The 19,900-nt window shown below is 63.4% G+C and overlaps 1 protein-coding gene across 1 annotated transcript; it reads right to left on the bottom strand.

Moving 5' to 3' along the window:
• Positions 1–424: 424 nt before the first annotated feature.
• On the bottom strand, positions 425–15,157 carry LSCM1_06293 (uncharacterized protein; the record flags this gene model as incomplete). Its single annotated transcript, XM_067323724.1, has 1 exon — positions 425–15,157. The coding sequence occupies one exon, from the start codon at positions 15,155–15,157 to the stop codon at positions 605–607; it is 14,553 nt and encodes a 4,850-aa protein (XP_067179353.1). The 3' UTR covers positions 425–604.
• Between the last annotated feature and the right edge of the window lie 4,743 nt (positions 15,158–19,900).

The raw sequence follows: 19,900 nt of genomic DNA, 5'->3' as shown, positions 1-19,900 counted from the left end.
GACAAGTCGGAAGAGGCGATGACGCCAGCGGACGAGGGGGAGGCAGCAGAGGTGATGGAACGAGAGTGCGACAGGAAGCAGAAAGGGACGAGCAGAAGAAGAGCCCGCAACAGTGAGCGCGCAGAAGCTGTGCGACGGCGCTTAGGATGCAGACGCGGACATGCGCCGGCGCAAACGGGAGGAGCGCAATCGATACACACGCCAGTCGTTGAAGAGGGCTGCGCACTATACAGTAAAAGTGTGCGTGTGAGTGTAGGAGGAGTGGGAAGGGGGGAGATAGAAGAGCGGCTGTGATGGCCAATGCGGGCCGAGAGACGAAGAAGAGAAGTGAGAGGCGAGGGCAGACGCTGGCGGCGGTGCAGGAAGTGGAGCAGCAGCGCTGCGGGGGAAGGGGTAGCCCAGAAGGCGAGCACCCGTGGAGCATTCACACACATCCGCGGTGCACACTCGAGCGCGGACCTGTGGAGGCATCCTGTCGTTGTGGACCTCCGTCACACATACACACATACACACATACACATACACATACACATACACACACACACAGGCGTTGCGACGCCTTTTGATTTTCCTTTGCAGAGTTTTTTTTCTTCCGTTGCCTCCGTCAGCGCCTTTTTGGAGCCGTCGGCGATGCTGCGGCCCTCACTTCCATCCCACGCATCGCTGCGGCCGTGTCGCCGGTCTCTTCCACATCGTAGTTGGGAGTGATGAGAAGTCCCATCTGTTCAGAGAGCTGCGCGCCTGTCGCTGCGGTAAAGCGCCTCAGAAGCGCGCGCATGAGGGCTTGCTGAGCCGCTGTGGCGACTCCGCCGACGGGGTTTGTTTTATCCAGCACAGACAGCACCGCGGCCTCGTCGTCATCGTTGCTGTCCTCCGTTCTTTTCTCCTCGCTCGCCTTTCTATGGGCAGTCTTCGCGCTCGTTCGTGGCAGCTGCAAGGGCTTGCTGTCTGCTCGACCGCCATCATGGCGTCGCTCCGAGCGGGCCGGCGATTGCTCGTGCGGCGGCCAGCGACGCGCAACCCACTCCTCTAGTCGCGCCGCCATGACAGTCGGCACGCGCGCTGCAGCAGAGCCTGGCGCTTCCACCGACGTTGCTGACCGGCGCTCATCTGCCGCGGCAACCGAAAACGGTGCCCTGTGCGACTGCAGTGCCGACGTGTCGACGGGAACGAATGGGGGTACATTCAGCACCACGACTGCTTCTGTCGCAGTGACCGCGGCGCCTGTTTTAGTGCCCGAGAGGACTGGACAGCTGCTGAACTGCTTCCAGCGCGTATCCATGAGTCGCCCTGCCAGGTCCCTCATCGTTGCGGCTGCAGACACCCGAGCACCACCACCGTCGAGACCAGAGAGTAGCATGGGAGTGAGAGACACCAGCAACGCTGCCTCGTACCGGTGCGCTGAGACGTCGATCATCTCTGACAACTGATCGTCCGCGGCCTTGCGTGCCAGGAGAGAGCGCAGCAGCGGCAAGTCGCCCGGTGGAGCATCGTGCGCGCTGCCTCCCCTCTCGCGAGGCACAGAGGGTCGACGTGGAGGGACAGGAGAGCGAGCGGCCGTGTGGCACGCTGTCGACGCGGAAGAGGACGCGCCCTGCATCACCGCACCACTGCTCGCAGTCTTCGAACGTTGCCGTTTCGTGTCGATACCACCGCCGGTGCAGCGCTGGATCACCGCTGGCAGATCGCCGAAGCTGGCAGCCTCTTTCGCAGGAGACTTGAGAGGCGGCACGGCACTCTTCTTGTCCCTTCGGTGGGTGCGACCGGCGCTGTCAAGGCTGACTCTGTGCTCATCGTCTCCTACCGCTCGGCTGCTTGAGCCGATGTCGTCCTCGCGAGTGACATCATCGACACCCGCGGCACTGTAGCTGCTGGGTAGCGAGAGAGGGTACACAACAAATTGCTGACACTCGAGGAGGAACATGACGTCCAACTGCGACAGTCGAGGCGGTGCGCTAGCCCACTCGGGCGGCCTGCTGTCTTCTGAGGTCGCCACAGCGACGTTGGCGGCCGGGGCGGAGGAGATCCGAGGGCTCTGCTGCGCCGGGGGCCATGCGCCGCCCATTGGCCCGCTTTGGCCCGGGATGCGGGGCAGCAGCATACCGGTAGTGCGGCTCGCCTTCGACGCTGGTGCACTCCCTGAGCGGTCCATGTCCCGTGGGGCACCTCCCAGCATACACTCGGTGCGCGTTTCTCCCTCCCCGCGGCCCTGCTGCTGCTGCGCTTCAGGCTTGACAGTGACCGACGGCGGCAGTAGAAGACGGCTATAGGCGCTCAGGGAAAATTCGTCACCGTTGCGGCAAGCACCAGCTTCCACGTCGCCTGTGCGACAGGTGCTGGTATTACTGCTGATGTCATCATCTCCAGCTGACGCGACGGGCGCGGATACCGTTTGGAGCTCGCCATAGAGGCGAACGAGCTCATCCTCGAAGGAGCACAGGCCGAGGTGTAGCAAGCTGACCTCTTCACTCAGAAGGATGGGAAGCACACCGGCCGCACTAACGCCGCAGCCACCGTTGCCGCCATCTTTTCGCTGCTTCAGTCGGCCCCGCACCGGTGTCTTGGGGAAGGCAGAGGTGGACAGTCGCTGTGCCTCAAGGGCGCTGCGCAACAGCGTCATCTCGTTGCATGGCGGGTGCCGCTGCACCTCCCACTGCTGGCGCCGCTGAGCTGTCACAGCCCGCCTCAGATATGGCAGCGCGCCACTCTTCACAAACTTATTTGCTTCACCGCTGTCGCTGATACCTATCGCTTGAGACTGAACGGCGACCTGTTCAAACAGAAGTGCCTTGACACGCTCCTGTTGCTGGCGGCGCTGTCGACTCACCTGCAACTGCCGTTGCTCCGCGCTGATCATGGCGGCGACGTGACGATCGTTCAGCTTCTGCTGTCGCGCGCGAGCTGGCACAAGCATGCCATCCTCAGCGACACTCTCGTCCGAGGCAGCGCGGAGATGACGGCTGAGTCCATCTGTCGTGCCCGAGGGAGCGGCGCGCGCTAGGGTAGTCGCCACGATGCCGACTGTGGAAGCCAACTCCGTGCCCGTGCGGTCCATCAGAGCCACAAAGTTGTCGGTCGCCAAGATTAGGCGCGGTACAGGGAAGAAGTGTAGCACCTCCCCCCTGCGCGGCGCCGTCTTGGACGTCCGCCCGTTCGTGGACGCCGACGGGTCCACCACTTCCTCGCCGTCGTCACCACCTCTGCTGCCCTCGAGCGTAAATGCCTCCCACAGGCTGCCGCTCCCCCCGCCGTTGCTACGCTCGTGAAAGACTGCGCGGCGAAAGGCGCGCGGGTTCGGCCGGTATGTCGGCGGCACGCAGCCGTACCACTCGAGGAGCTGCAGCATCGCTGGGGTGTGCGCGTAGTCGAAAGCGGCCAGCCCGTGAGCGTTGACTCGAAGCATGCACCGCAGGAACTCGCGCGGCAGGGCCTCGGCGAGCCTCGAGGAGGAGGAGGAGAGGCGGCGCGAGTGAGGCTGCCGCTGCTGGATCGCATACGTGCGTCGCTTCTGCTCCTCACAACTGGTGTAACCATCTTTGCAACCAAAGCGGGAACCAGCGATGCCGTCGTGGCTGTCTCCGCTAGAGTTGTATGCGGACAACACGGCAGGCTCATCGATTGGGAAGCGGCCCGGCCGCCCGCTCACCGGCTCTGGATCAAGCGCGTTGGACACAAACCAAAGGTAGCAGTATTCGAGATAGTACTCCGCTAGCTGGCACTGGTCGTGAATGACAAGCAGGTGGAGCAGCGTGTCTCCATGCTCCCGGGTCCGGTAGCGGAGGCTGAGGGCGAACTCCAGCCGTGTATCCGCGCTGCCGGTGTGCTGCTGCTGCTGCTGCCGCGGCGGCGGCGCGCTGCCGGCCAGGAAGAGGTCTAGCACTGGCACCGAGAGAGCTGCCCGCTGGTCCAGTAGGAACAGAATTGTTTCCAGCGTGGCGCTCGAGGGGCGAGGCGAGCGAAGCAGGCGAGTCGAATGTAACACCCAATCGAGCTGGAGGTACATGAGGTAGATTCGTTCTGGCTCCACCGCCGGCGGCAGCGTTGGCGTGCGCGGTGACTTCCCACCACCTTCCTTGACCGACGCCGACGTCGTGATGGGTAGTGAGATCTTCGCTGGCCCTCTTCGCCGCACCGCCTGCCGCGCAGCAGTCGTGTTCGCGTCGGCGATCGCAACACAGCTATCGTTAGCCGGGTAGCCATCGCCGACATCACCCTTCCTCCCGATGCGAAGTTGTCGCCCGGCGCGCCGCGCAGTCGTTGCGCGGTTCGGTGCGGGCTGCTGCGGCAGAGCTGGTGGTGTTGGTGTGCGCTGTGGCGGCGTCCCTGGCGTGGTGGGCGGCACGGCCCCCGGGTCGGATGCCGCCCCTGGCAGCTTCACTGCGCAGGCAGTGGCCCCCAGGCCCCATGTCACCGCTGTCACCCGCCGGCGCCGCTCCTCGACTGCGGCGAGGCGACAGCGTCCGTTCTGCACGCAGCTTTCCATGAAGCGCAGCTCCGCATCCGTGACGGTGGCGACACTCTCCTCTTCGTCCTCCTCCTTATACTTGCCCGTCTTGAAGGGCTGCAGTTGTGGTGCGCCTGAGCGTGGAAATGCACTGCTTCGCTCGTCAGGCACCTCCAGCGTGCCCACAACGATGCTAGGCGATGCCCTCTCCGGCATTGGAGAAGCTGGCGAGGCCGGCGTTGAGGGTGCTGCATCAGACGACCGAGCCCTGCCGTCCACTGAAAGCACCGTGGATGCGTTGCCAGAAGAGAACGGGTTCTTCGTAGGCTTGTACAAGGCCATCGCATCCGTTTCCACCTTTGACGGTATAACCGAGACCATTGATGGCAACGTGATGCCACTGGTGCCGCTGCTGCAACACTCGGACAGCGCTGTGCCTCGCTCAGGGTTCGACTGTGCCTCCTCCTGCAAAGCCTCCATCAGCTCCTCCGCCGACGCAGCGGCAGGGGCCACGGTGTCCGGCGCGGGCGACACACCCTCTGGCATCCCGCTCTTCAGATCTATGCGGTCATACCGCATGGGGGTCATCTGCGAGCGCACCTCAGGGGGCGAGGACATGTACAAGAATCGCAACGTTGCGACACTACCCGCGGCGACGGCGAGCAGGTCTAGGTGACGCTCTTGCAGCGCCTCCCGCCACAGGAGACGCTGCAGTCGCTCGAGGACAAGGGTCGCCTGCGACGTGGTGCTCACACTCGCGAAGGAGGGGTAGCTGCCTAGGATCGCCGCCGAAGCCGCTTCCATTGCACGCGTACTCACGCTGAAAGGTGCGAATGCTCCTCCAAGTGTGCCCGTCGACGCCAGCGCCTGCTGCTGCTGCTGGATGCTGTTGATGTACGTCAGCACAACTTCTGGCAAGCAAAGCTGCAATAGATGCCGTAACACGTCCTTGTCGTCGTAGCGCACGGCAAGCTCGATGGTGTCCCACAGCAGCGTGCCTGACAGCCCATGCGATGGGGACTGGTCACCATCCGTGAACGATGTAAAGCTTCCCACCCTCTTCATCTCGTGCACCGACGACGGCGTGGCTGTGTTGTGCTGCCCGCCACCAGACACTTTCGTGGCGGTGGGGGAGAGAGTGGCTGTGGCCGCTGCAGCGCTCAGCAGCGGCTGGCCACTTTTGCTCATGAGCGTCTCGGCGACAGACATAGACATGAGCTGCAGAAAGAGGTTCGTGCGGCGTACAATGTGAGACCAGTTCGACATCTCCGATCGCTCAGGGGGCGCCTTGGACCGCTTCTTCGCCGTGCTCAGCGATCTCACGGGGCTGGCGAGAGACTGCTGCGGGGGCGGTGGCAGCCCAGCCTGCGAACTCCGTGCACTCACGCTATTCCGCGACACGTTCAGCGCCTCGGTGCTGCCCTTCTCATGGACGGCAGCGCGCATGACAAGGTAAATGGGTACTGCCGGTGCCCCCGGAAGCACAACGCGCAGTAGCGCGTTCCACGCCTTCGCCGTCGCCCGCACAGCGGTGTCCAGCTGGCGCGTGAAGTGCGCGTAGAGTAGATTGGCCCAGAGCGCATTCATGCAGTCAGGGGTCGTCAGAAACACAGAAGCGATGCCGACATTATCCATCGCCAACTGCAGCGCCGGCAGGGGATGAACGTTTGGGTACACTCTCCTCAGAAAGGCCTGCCGAGCGGACTCGCTGGGCATATGCGCGAGTAAAACGCGCAGCGTGCCGATTTCATGCGCCGAGTAGTAAACGCGGGTGGCGAGGAGCGCGCGTACGACGACGTCTGACAGATTCGTGTGCAGGGAATAGTTAGAAGAGACGGGTAATCCGGAGACGTTACACTCGCCAACGCCATCCTGAGCCCTTGCCTCAGTGCCGTCGTCTCGTCGAGGTATGCTGCGTGCCCTGTGCGAGTGGGGCCACACTTCATGCCCGCCGCGTTTGTGATTGTGGGAGGCCGGAGATGCCGCTGCGCCGCTCTGAACCAGGACGGCGATGAGCGGCGCTTGAGCAATGCGCGCAGCAAAGGAGAGCGCGGTCTCGCCGTCATACGAGGGCTGGAAGAGCACCGAGCGCAAGACATTTCCGGCAGCCGCCGCTGCGACTGATGCCGCTTGCGACGGTGGCGCTGAAGATGCCGCCCTCGGGCGGTCTAGCGTGTCGCGGAGCATGTGCACAAGCGCTACGCATGTGTCGACTAAGACACGCGTCTCGGGATCGGCGGCCGGGTCGCTGGTGCACGGCGGCTCACTCAGGACACTCATCGGCACACCATCTCTTCTGAGCGGCCCCTGGGGAAGGCTGCTGCTGTCGCTACTGCCACCGCCGTCTCCGCGCGCCCCAGCAAGCAATCGAGCGTGCGTCTTCCGCAGCAGTCGTGTAACAACGCTGTCCCCGCTCAGAGGATGCCGTGCACTTAACGGAATGACTGCAGTACCAAAGGCACGCACGAGTTGGAGAAGCTGCAGCGGTGCGTGCTCCACACATGTGTAGAGGAGAACAACACGGTAGCAGAGTCGCAGCGCCGCTATGAGTTGCGTCTTGAGTGATGCGGCCGACGCGGACGGCGTCAACGGCGACGACGCAGGCCCCTTTTCTGCGAGACTGTCCGCCTCCGACGCGTGTCGACTCGCTAGCAACGTGCTATTCAGTTTCACCGCTCTTCCTCTGGCGGCACCACGTGGCTCGGCGGCCGCTCCCTCGACCGCGGCGAAGGGCCCCGGCCATCCGAACGTCGATGCGTGCGCTGGAGGGGAGAGCGACTTGGCATCATCACCGCACGCACTCGCATTCAAGAGTGGCTCCTGCGCTTCATACCGCCTACACAGGGCATCCGCTTCCTCGAACACCGAGTTGCCGTGGCCCGCGGCACCGCTGCTCTTGTCGCCTGCAGCCTCGCAACCTTCGTCGCCGCCGTTGCCGTCGTCCCTATCGACAGCAGTGCCTGCGACCCGCCTTGTTCGCCCGGACCTGGCTGCAACTATACTGGTAGATGCAAGCCGCATGCAGGGCAGACGCCGCCATTGGTTCAAGAGGTGGTGCGGGTGGTGCAGAAGCTGCTCGTTGAAGCTCGGGCTTTCAGCGCTCTTTTGCGCTCCGACGAGGCGAGTGCCGGAAGGGTCCCGCGATCCCGATGCATGCTCCAGCAGCGGAGCGCGGTAGCGTAGGAGCAACTCAACGCACCGCTGCGCAGCCGCCTCGCTAGAGCCCGCCCAAATCGACACTAATGACGTCGCCGTCGAAGACGAGGTCTCTGACGAGCTGAGGTGGGCGAAGGTGTGTTGAGAGTCGGCCCTGTGCAGCGTGTTCATGCCCACGTCGGCGCCCTTGCACCTGGCTGCGTTGCTGTTGTGCGTGATGGGCAGACCAGCGGCCCCGCTGCTGGCCACGGCTAGCAGCCAGGCATCGCTGCCGGTGCGGTCGAAGAGCCCGTTCGGCTGAGCACCGTGCTGCAGCAGTAGGTGCACCATCGCTAGTGTCTCGGACAGCGTAGGAGTGATCACTGTTGCGGCGCTGGATGAAGATGCGCCAGCCGAGGCGGTGAAGGCGCGAGAGGCTGCAGGCGCGTGGCTGCTCGAGGGAGCGGTGCCACACGTCGTGGCTACGACAATGCGCTCCTGCAGCGCTGTCCGCTGGTACGGATCCAGCCACACCGGCTCCTTGTAGTCAACAAGAACAGATGCGGGGAGGGTTGCCGTCGTGCCCGTCGCTCCGGCGCTGTCCTCAACGCACTTGACCGAGCGCAAAACACTGTTCGGGGTGCCGCCGCCACACACGTCTCGGAGTGCAGTCTTGGCGACCGCGCCTGCGGCGGAGATTACGGCGCTGCCCGCCAGCAGGAGACTCTCAACAGTGTGCGTATTACCGGTGTGCACGGCGAGGCGGTAAGGAGTCCAGCAAAACCACGCCCGGCCGCCCGCCATCGGATCTGTGCTTCGATTCGCGCTGCCGTAGTCGCCACAGTCTGCACCCAAAGCGGCCGTTTCCACCACAAGGGCACGCACAGTGTGCGCCACGACTTCGCGTACCCGCGCCGCTTCCTCCTCAGCTTGTCCGCCCGCGCTGGAGTGGCGGGCGGGCGGCGGTGGCGCTGCTGATGGAGCACCACCGATGTACATGCTTTGGGCCGGTGCGTACAAGGGGTCCAGCTTGTAAGTCTTCACGAGGAACGCGACAACGTCTGGGAGGCCGAGCGTGGCCGCCAGCTGCAACACGGTGAAGCCCATTGGCGTCGTGAAAAGCGGCTCGCTTCCCACAACGTCGGTCGGGCGGCGTGCGGTGTGCTTGTTTTTCGCTGCTGTCGCCGCGTCACAGCTGACCGCGCCGTTCCTGTCGCTTGTGGCAACCTCCTCCACGCCATCCCGCGTGCTCTTCGGGTTGACGGATTGGACAAGTGCAGAAGAGAGGGGATAGCTGCTGACGCTCATTATCGTCGAGGATTCCGCTGCAGCTTCCACAGCGACCCCCGTTGTTCGCCTCGCCAGCTGCGAGCGCGCATTCGCCTTCGTCTTCATGTAGGCTTGCAAGATGTTCTTGATCTCTTCGATGGCCCTCGCACCGCCGTTAGAGCGGCCGTGGAGGCGAATCATGCGCGCGACTTCAAGGCTCAGCGTTTTGCGCCTCAGCGTTGCCTCCAACGCGTTGCGGTACCGCTCCGATTCCTCTGCCGCGCTCTCTGGCGATGATAGCCGCAGCCGCTCCGCCTCATTACAAGCACCACCACCACCGGCGGCCGTGGGGACGAGCAACATGCGATACAGCCAGGCCATCGGTGCCTCCGCGAGATCGCTCGGATGGTGCTGCTTCCGCCCCTGCTTGTCACTCTTCTCCATGTCCGGCAACAGCTGCGTGTAAGTGAGGTCGTCGACTTCACCGGGCGCTGTGCCGTGACGGCGCGATGCTGCGAGGCGTTCGCGAGCGGCAGACGCCTCGCTCAGCATCCACTGCTGCAGGCACCGCAACACTTCCCGGCAAAACAACACCGCCCGCGTCGGTGCGACCACCGAGCCAGCGTGCTCTTGCAGATAGCCGATCAAGAGCTCTGCGTATGCCATAGCCGTGCCTCGCTGCACCCCCAGCGCGGCACTCTCCGCCGCCACTTCTCTAAGATACACGCACAGCTCAGGGAGCGTGAAGCCGCGCAGCAGAACACGCAGGGCGTCGTTGGGCGAGATGGTCGGGCCGGCGGCGCGCGTGAGCAGGAGACGCACAAACGAGCCTCGGTCCTCTGCCACAGCAGAGCTGCATTGCGATGCGTCATTGTTTAGCTTCTTTTCTGCCAGCTGGTCACCTCTTTCATCGACAGCGAAGGCTGCATGAGCCCCACGATTGGACGACTCGCCTATCGACAGCGCCGCGGGGTGCTGTGTGTCGACCTGCTGCCGCTTGCGTGCCTGCGCCGACTTAAGAAACGCAGCGGTGCAGGGGAACAGGCCGGGCGGGGCAGACAGCATCAGCTGCACGACGGAGTTGAGGTGTCTCCTGTGCGCCTGGTGCAGGGCCATGCAGGTGCCATCGATAAGAGGGCCGCCGAATAGCGAGGGCGCCGATACGAGCGATGAAGACGCCGATACAATCGCCGCTTCGGATGCGCTGGGCGACGCCGCCCCGGCCTCTGTGGGCGAGTTAGGCGGCTGGGAAGCACTTTCGCCTCCGGAATGCACTGGCGCATCCCCTGTCTTCTGACCCTCTGCGCTGTCAATGAACACACTCACCAGCAGCTCGGCCGTCTCGGCCTGGTCATGCTGCACGGCGGCGAGCAAGGCGGTTTTGCCCTTCTTGTTAGTAGCGTGCAAGGGCACTATGCACGTGGCTTTCTGGTACGCGTGTGAAGCACATAGCGAAGGGTGAAGGGTGGCCAGCAACGTCACCTCCTCCTCGCTGAACTGAACCAGCATGTACTCTAGCGCCAGAGCCAGCCCGCGACTCGCGGCTAGGTGCAGCGCGGTGTCGCCGTTCTGGTCGACGGCGCACAGATCCAGTACTGCGCGGCCGCGGCGGAGTTGGTCCTTGCTGTACTCGAGGACGCGAAGCGCAGCCTCTTCCCGTCCGTTTGCCACTGCCGTAAGGAGCGGCGTGTAGTTGGTGTAGGCAGCCGTCAAGTTCAGTTGAGCGTGCCACGACTGCAGAAGAGTGCGGATGACGTTCAGTTGACCTTGTTCACAGGCGAGGTGCAGCGGTGTGCAGTGAGTGCGCTCATGACGTATATTCACATCCATGAAGGGCTTCTTCTGCGACTTTCCCACGGAGGCGGTCCCCGTCGGCTGCGCGGCTGACGCAGCGGGCGCCGCGGCACCTTGTCGACCGACACCACCGCTCATGCCCCTTAGGGCCGCCGCCTCCTTTTTGGCGTTGGATGCCGCTGTTGCGCCCGAGGCAAGAGATGCCTCAGCCTCCTCTGCCCTGACACTTCGACCCTTACGCGCACTGGCAGTGGCCGTTTTCCTGGGTTGAGTACCGTTGAGCAGTGTCAGCGCGGCCGCCTCGCTGCCGAACGCGATCGCGAGGTGTAGCGGAGAGCTTCCTTCGAAGCCGCTCTCCACGTCGATCCCGTCACACTCGAGGAGACGCTGCATGATGGAAGGCATGTTGTTGATGGCGCACCAGCACAGCGCTGTGGCGATGCCGGCGTGGTTGAGCAGGACAGGAGACATGGCGTACACGGAGGTGCTCGCCGTGGAGTCAGTGACGCCGCCAGCGTTTTGGGGCTGCAGCAGCGCTTCTGCAATCGGTGTGCAGCGGTTCGCGCATGCAAGTTCGAGACTGAGCAGCCGCGTGACGCGATCCATGCAAGCCGGTTGCGCACCCAGCTTTAGGAGGCGCACCGCAACGGCGACGTTGTTGTGGCGGACAGCGAGTAGTAGAGCGGTTTCACCTGCCCGGCTCTGCAGGTTAAGTGCGTCTACAAGGAGCTCGCGGCCTGTCAACGTCATTCGCTGTGCCTGCGCTTCAGCCGCTGGCACAGCTGCCTGACCTCCTTGTGGCTTCGGCGCCGGCGCGTTTGATGCGGGCGCCACACAGAGAAGATCATAGAGGCAGTTGAGGAGCACAGTTACGCAGGCTGTCTGCTTGCTGAGACGTGCGTTCAGCGAAGACATGCACGCCTCCTCTGTGCCGACGTCGACATCGACATCGTCGCCTTCGTTGAGACCCTCGTTGTCTTCTTCTCCGTTCTCGAGCACTACACCGAGAAGCGCCGCGTGAAGTGGCGTGTACCGCGACTGTGACGAGGAGTAGATGGCCGAGACATCGAGAAGGGCTCGCTGCTTGCCGTTTGTCATATACGGCACTGCCGACGCCGACGCTGCGGTGGCTGCAGACGCGTTTCTGAAGGCTGCAGTGCCGCGCTCCGTGGTGCCGTTGTTGTTTTTGATGCTGTAGCTGTCAACGCGATCCGCGCCAGGCCGCGACGACGCCTCGGTCGCTTGCGAGCCAAGCGGGTATCTTTGTAAGAACGCCGCGTTCGTCTTTGCATAGCACCGCTGCAGTGCCGCGCGTGCCTCGCTCTCGATCACAAGCCCAAAGTATGAGAGAAGCTCCTCGACAGGAATGCGCTCCAGCAGCACCTGTACCACCTCCGTGTAGCCGAGCGCACACGCCGCGTAGAGGGCGGTGCGGCGTTGCTGAAGTTGCTGCTGCTGTTGCTGCCACACGTGGGCGTCACCGGCTCTCACCTCTTCGTCGCTGAGGTCACAGAAGCGTGTGAGTGGGTGTGTCGCGATGGCGTACGCCATGGCCCGCTGCCGCGACGCCACTGCGGCGCAGAGCGGTGTGAGGCGCGCATTTTCAGGAATGATGTCGTGCCAGTACACGTTGACGAAGAGGAGCGATGGCACATCGCCAGGGCTGACGCTGCTGCCAGTGCCCGCCCTGCCAAGTCCAATGCGCCGATTTCCGCGACGCCGTCGGCGCTGCTGCTGCGTGCGTCGGCTGCGCACCTCCGCATCGTCGCCGGCGTCTGCATCGGAGGAGGATGTCGGCAACGGGTAGAGCTCACGAGGGGGGCAGTGGCAGCTGTGCCGATAGATACGGACAGGAGGGTAAAAGATGTCTCCACAGTCGCTGTTGCTGGGGGCGGCGCTGCTATCGGCTGAGGTGGTGATAGCAGCGCCGCCACCAGGGGTGTTCAGAAGTCTTTGCACCAACAGCACTGCAGCGCGTGAGCGGCGGCCACGCGAAGTGGCCAGCAACACCGTCGGATGTGCCAGTGTCGCCGTACCTCTCGACACTATCGCACTGGCACTGGCGAACTCGTCTTCCTCCTCCTCGACCGCCGTGCCATCGCTGTTGCCGAGGTGGTACAGCTGCTGCTGTTGCTGAATTTTTCCACTGCTATCCTTTGTCGCCGCCAAGAGCGACACGTCTGTGAGCACAGACAGCATCTGGTTGAACTTGACAGAGCTGTCCAACAGCGCGATGGGCTGAGATATCAGGGACGACGGCGCCAAAGACTGGGATGCCCGGGCATCGATCGGTTCTCGGGCTGGTCGCTGCTGGTGCTTCTTCTGCGACTTGTGTGCGACTTCTCTGGTGGACACTGTCGCGTTTGCCGGGGTAGTCTGCCCCTGTTGGTGGGGCGCTGGGGGCCCGAACAGCAGCCCCGATACATCAAAACAAAAACGCACTACGGCGTTGGACACCGAAAGCGAAGAGGACAGCGAAGGAGTCGGCGACAGCGGCGCGCTGTGATCAGCCTGCGCGCGCTTGCCTGCCAACTCGCCTGGCGTCAGTGCGCCCTGCTGCGTTGCTTGCCGCTGCAGCTTCACCCATTTGTGTGCTTGGTGGCAACACCAGCTTCTCCACCCCGACTCATTCAGCGACAGGGTCGCTGCTGGGTAGAGAAGAGGCGGCAGCGCCGGTGACGCTGATGTTGTTCGTGCTGCGGTAGCGTCGTCTAGGTTACCGAGGGGAAGTCCCAGCGTCATCTCCTCGAAGTCGGCATAGTTGTTGAGCCGCAGGCGCAGCGAGCCCTTCGATGGGCTGAAGAGAAGCCCCAGCACCAACGTGGCCGCGACCTGAGAACACACACGACTCAGCAAGCTCGAAGACGGCGAAGGACTCGGGGGGTCAGTCGCGCCTCCCGGACGTCTCTTCGCCTGCGCGCCGGCCTCCTCCGTGGCAGTCACCTGCGCCGTTTCTGCCTGCTGCTGCTGCTGACGAGCCGTCGCTACTGCTCTCGCTACGTCATCTCGGCAGGCCCGTGTGATAGTTGGTATCCACACGTTTGCGCTCGCTCTCGCAGCAGCAGCAGCAGTGCTCGATGCGATGGCGTACGCTGCATCACCATGGGCAGCTGCAACGCGACGGCGCCCCACGTCGTGCGCCGCTGCTGCCCTTGCCTCCATCACTGGCGCTGGAGGTGAGCAGCGCGGCAGTTCCAGTCGGAGGTATGCCTCGGCGGTGCTTTCGCTCGCGTTCGCAGAGCCCTGGTCCCCGCTGTGGAGTGCGGACGGCATCGCTTTTATGGCGCGCACGCTGTTTTGCTCGTGCCACCACAGACCTAAATAGAGCACGTCGGCCTGGGCGGCGCCGTCACCTGTGGCTGCCGATGCCGAGCTGGGCTCCGTCGCTTCCTCGTGAGCAATCACGGATACCGACACACCCGCGGACCAAGTGCTGCGCTCGTCACCGATGCTTTGACCGCCGCTTCTGCCCCCCTCTATATCCTCCACCACGTCTCCTGCGCAGAGTTTGTGGCCTAGATGCGTCACTACATACGGCTCCGAGGGGCCCTGCGGGCACCCGTTCGCCTGAGCGGCAGTGATCGAGTCGCACAGCCCGACGACCACACAATTCTTGCACAGTCGGTGCGCAGCATCTTCGGAAAGCACGTTGCTTGCGCTACGTGCGAGGGCATCTGCGCCGATGTCAGGTGGCGCGGCGCCGCGGGGGTCGGTCGCGTAGAGGGCTAAAAGGTACTCCACTGACATCTGGACCTCATAGTAGATGTTGGGCATGGATGGGGGCGGTGACGTAGGGTAGGCATGGGGATTCGTCGCGTCGACAGCGGCGGAGCCTTCACCGCTCGGCCGGCGGTGCTGATAGTCGTCGTATCCGCCACCGCCGACGTGGTCAGGGACGCTCTTGTCTTCCATGCCGGTCGCGGCGCTGCCGTACAAGTTGCACACTGCTCGCCACTGCTTCGCATCTTGCGCGACGCGACGCACATCTTCTAGCGGCAATGAGAGCGAGTATCGAAACGGCAGGGACGACTGCAGTACGCCCGTGACGCTGCACGATTGCCAGGGGCTCACAAGCCAGCGCGGCCGACTTCCGCGGCCGTTGATGAGCCTACCTCTGCGGCTGCTGCTCTCGTAGTGCTCACGCTCTTCCGCGACAGCGGCCTGACCAACAGCGGTGTGCGTGTACCACGACTTGGCCCCCGAGTCGATGGCCGTGTCAGATCGCATGAGAAGCGCTCGAATGGGCTGGCGACGCGGGGGCAGCCGGCTCAAGCCGCTGTGAAGGCGGCCACGCAAGTGCTCGTTGCGACACCTGTCGTATTCTCTGACCCCATTCACCGCTCTCTCCTGTTCTGTGTGAGAGACGAGCTGCTCGCAGGACTGCTTCGCCCCTCTCTCGCTGCTGGTGTCGCCCACAGTATTTAGCGATGCTGCAATCGCTATGGTCGGCTGCAGTGGGCCATAGCTCCACGAATCCACGCGCTGCAGCTGCGGCGTGGTGAAAGCTGGACACATCTGACAGCGAAGGGGGCACAATGCAGCAGCGGTGAGGGTGTCCAGTTGATGCTGATGCAGAACATGTGCAAAGGAAAATGGCGCCTCTAGTGGAGGGGAAGAGGACACTTCTCCATGCGCGGCGCTTACGACCGCGGGGCAGTCACCGCCGACGGCGGCCGTCGATGACGTATCGCTGTCCAGCAGCCTCGCCCACTGCAGGTCCTGTTGCCGGCGCTCATACTGCAGGGTGGCGCTGCGCGCTGCGAGAAAGAGCCGAAGGTGGCTAAGTGCGCCGTTGAGAAACACCGGCGGCGCCGCCGCAGCTACGCGGGACGCGGGCAGCAACGACACCGTCTCGAATGCGAGCGCCCCAGTCGAGTCGGTGTTCTCGTGGCGGCCACCGGCGTCTATGGTGACATCCTTCTTCCGATGCATTCGGCCCCCCCGTGCCGTTGGCGTGGCGGCTGACGACGAGTCGCTGCCGAGGAGACGGCCCAAGGTGGCCAGCAGCTTGTCGCCTTCTGTGTTCGTGCAGAGTAGCCGGGCTGCGCGCAGTGCTCCGAGAGCCGCCTCGCCGGCCTCGAAGTCGCCACTGCCAGTGATGCTGCTGAGGTTCGGTGAGCAAGCGGCGTCCCTTCCCGAAGAGAGAGTGGGCGCGTCGGCGAGCGCCGGGCTGCACGCGGTGAAGGCGCGTTCGGCCACGCTGAGAAAGGCTTGCATGCGCCCCACCAGCGCTCGTTGGTACACGTCGCACCCGCGCGACACCATCGGTGCTGTTGGCGCCGAAGCTGTGCTCCATGGAGCGCTCATGAAGAGCAGCACATGCAGCGCGTTCACGTGCCAGCTCTGCTGCTCCACCAGTCGCGTCAGCACGTCAAGCTGGCCGCCAAGGAGGCCCGATAAGAAGCAAGTCTGGGAGTCTATCGGATGGGAAAGAGCACTGCCGTAGGAAACGCTCGAGGAGAGCAGCAGCTGCGACACGGCGTCGGCGCGCCCTTCGGCCACAGCGCACAACAACACGGGGCCCAGGTCCGGCAGCGCGCGCGACGAGCGTAGCGAGGCGTGCGCCTCACACGCGTAGACGAGGCGGCAGGTGGTCGTCACCACGCAGTCGCGCGGAACGATGCTGAGGAGCTGCGAGATGGCGAGCGGGTCCATGACGCGCTGAACGTACCACTCGACAAAGGCGCTCATGGAGTACGAGATTTGCTCCTGAAGCACCGCGTCTTCAGAGACCTGCGATGACGATGACGCGGCGGTGACAGCGGCGGCCGGAACGTAGGTCCCGGACGTGAACGGGGCCGGCTCCCGCAGCGCCAGGACGCGGGCGGAGAAGGAGAGGAGGAGCTCATTGCGCAGGCGAGACGCCACCTCCGATGCGGCTAGCGGCAAGCGCAGCCGGCGCCGTAGACGACGCACGCGACGCCCCATGGCGGCAAGTCGACGCGAGGACTGCAACGTCGGTTCGCGCACCGCCGCCCCGCTCTCCCCATCCACGCATGCGCGGCCGCAGGCGAGCGCGAGCGCGCAACGTGAGTCGATGTTGCTCCCTGCATGTATGCTGTCCTCCTCCGCCTCGGGACCCGCCATTGGCCCGACCTTGTTGCCACCACTGCCCAGGTCGCCTGTATTCTGGTGCTGTAGCCGAATCAGCAGCGCTGAACCGTGACCTTCGCCTACGATGGAGCTGCTCACCCCCTCCACTTCCTCGAGCTTCAGCAGAACGTAGCACAGCTTCTGCAACCGGCTTTGCAGCTTACTCTGCTCCTCGGTGTAGTGCTGCAGTGGCGCACTGCGCTTGTACATGCGCAAGTGGTAATGATACGGAGAAAACTTATGCTGCTCTGGCGGAAGCAGCTGCGTGCTGGCCGTGCAATGGGTGGTGTCTTGTGCTGCTGCCGACGCCGACATGGCCTCTGCGTATTGGCGGATGTCCTCCTCGAGCGCGTCATAGTAGGCATGCAGAAGGCGGTCCTGGTCGCTGCAGAGCACGGCGCGCCGCTGCAGCAAGCACACAGCCGCCTCGAGCAGCTCTAGTGCCGTGTAGAGGGCCTCTTCACGCGACACACGGGTAGGGCTTCTAGATTCTCCTCGGCCCCCGCTGCTGCCGGGACGACGACGATCCCCGTGCTTTCCCGCAGTGGCCGACTCCGCTGGCGCAGGGATGGACTGCACGACGGCGCGCAGCCACGCGTCGAATGCGGCAGTAGTGCACGCGCACAGGTTCAGCTTTTCGGGCTGTGCGGCCGAGGAGCCGGCTGCTGCTGCTGCTGTGGCGGCGGCACCGTTGGGCGGGACTGCCATGCTCGGAGGGTACCCGACTCGCTCGCCGTCTTCCAGCTCGATGAGCAGCTCCGGCGGGACTGGAGGCTGCTCTCCGCGCATCGCGAAGGGCTGCAGGTCTCTTCTTGACAGCTCCGCCGCCTCCTCGGCAACGCGCTCGTGCAAAAGATAGGCGGCCGCCTCGGCCTGCAACACCGCATTGAGGGGCTGCTGTGGGGCACACCGCCCTGTGAGCAGCTTTCGCAGCGCCGCTGTCGGCTCCGCGGCGGTGGAGGTGTCCATTCTCGTAACGCAGGCAGGGGCGAGGCTGGCGCTGACGGTTGGTTGCTCGGGGTGTGGAGAGGGGAGGGACGGAGGCGCAGCCGCGGCGCCGTCCGCAACGAGGGAGGGAGGTCAATCTTCGAGCAGCAGGACACCGCTTTCGTCTAATGACTGCGGGTCAGGTCGGGCCGGGTGAGGACGGCAAAGAAAATGGCAACGCGCGAAAAAAGGGGAGCACCGCACTGCACCGTCACTGCAGCAGAGGCGCACCCGTGCACGGAGCGAGACGTAACCTCAGCACAGTCGCACAGGCGGTGGGCAGTGATGGGCGTCTGAGCAATCGAGTGATACAGGAAGTATGGACAGGAGCCACAGCGAGCGATGCGATCTCTGTTTAGTCCAACAACCACAAAAAGATGTGAAGAAGTACAATAGACAACTGAATGTTCCCACGCGCGGGGTGAGTGGGCGGGAGATGATGCGTTCACCGAACACCACGCGAGTTGGGGCAGCAGCAACACCAACGGGAAGAATTTTTTCTTTTGGCTTCACCGGCGGCCAAAAAACGGACGGGGGTCAAACGTGTTGGTGTGTGTGTGTGCAGCGCGCAGGGTGAACCGCCTCTGAACGTCGAGGGTCGGAGCAGCGTGGACGAGATAGAGGGAGCGAGCGCGGCCTCACTGAAGGGGATGACCGGTGCTGAGGAGTCGGCGCGCTTGTCTCCGCTCTCCGCCTTTATCTCAGGCAAAAATAACTGCAGCGAGGGAACAAAGGTGTGCAAGAGAGAGGGAGGGAGGCAACGAATATGATGGAGCTGACGGTGTTCGCCGTCGCGGTGGTGGGTATTGATGGCGCAGTCAGACACGAGCAACGAGTCGAAAGACACATACACATAAAGCAAAAATAAAAAAAGTGTGGCAACGGACGAATCCCACGTGTGTATATACGCAGTGAGAGAGAAGCCGCACCCTACATGCACACGCACGCAGCGGCCAAGACGGACGCGCACCGTCTGGCGAGGAGGCAGAGCCTTAGAGGGGGAGAGGGTGTGCGTGTGCGAGTGAAAAGGCGGCCGTTGAGCTCCTCATGAAAGACTTATCCGCTTTCGCTGCGCCTGTGTGTGGATGTGTGTGGTGTTGGACGAGGAAACGTACTGTGCTTCTATTGAGAGAATCTGCTGAGGAGGGCCTGTCGCGCCGGCGGGGAGTGGTGAAGTCCGGCACGGACCTCTCGTCGGCTGCTGGTGACGATGGGTGGGTGGGCGGGGTGTAGAGGGGAGGGAGGAGGGGTGTGGGGTAGTGTACATGTGGTGACGAAAAAAGAACTTAAAAATGCAGAGATAGTACGCGTGATCCACACTTACACACACTTACACAGGCATATATATATATATACATGTATACGCACCTTCACCACCACCACAACTGCGAGACGAGCGTATGTGTAAAGGTGAAAGGGTGGGTGAGTGATGTCGGTGGGGGAGAGGAGTCGACAACGAGAACCGAGACCGTTAGCCAAGCGACGGCAAGAAGGGCGTACGAGAGACGGCGCACGGACACCGGAGAACAGTCGACATGAGCCGTACTGGAAGCGAGTCGCCTATGAAGAAGAAGGTGGGGTGGGGGGAGTGGAACGCGCACCACTACTGAGCGAACAGAAATGAGAGGGCCTCTCAAGACCTCAAAGAAGGGGGAAAAAGGGTGCGCGCAGGAGAGCGAACACGACGGTCACAGTAGTGGGGTGACAGTCACTGTGGTGTGACAACAGCTAAACGAGCGCCCCACTGAGCGAGGGGAGACGAGGAGGGGGGAGAGAGTACTCCGAGGGTGCAGAACGAGACAGGTGAAGATGCGGGAGCTGCGCGATGGGGTTCCAGAACAAAAAGGCGGTGCCTAAGCAGCACAGCCCGTACCTGCTGACGAATATATATATATATGAGGGGCAACAAGACGAACGGGAAGAGGGGGCGACTCGGTGCTTCAGCCGCCCGCCTGTTGGTGGCTCGCCTCTTCTGGAAAGTGTGCGGACGCAACAGTACCCACTGACGTGAAATAGCCGCGTGGCGTACGGCCGTGAGGCCGATCAGACAGGTAGACGTGAGCCACAGTGATGACACGGGCACTCGCCCATATACGCATGCAAAAGAGTCTCGAAAGGAAATCGATGTGAATTCGTGCGCTGCGCGTGTTTGTATACACTCGCGGGCAGTTTGTGAAG

The sequence above is a fragment of the Leishmania martiniquensis genome, chromosome 19 (assembly GCF_017916325.1).
Source record: "Leishmania martiniquensis isolate LSCM1 chromosome 19, whole genome shotgun sequence".
Taxonomy (NCBI): Eukaryota; Euglenozoa; class Kinetoplastea; order Trypanosomatida; family Trypanosomatidae; genus Leishmania; species Leishmania martiniquensis.
Note: the sequence above shows the minus strand (reverse complement) of the source record. Positions and strands in the feature narration are given on the sequence as shown.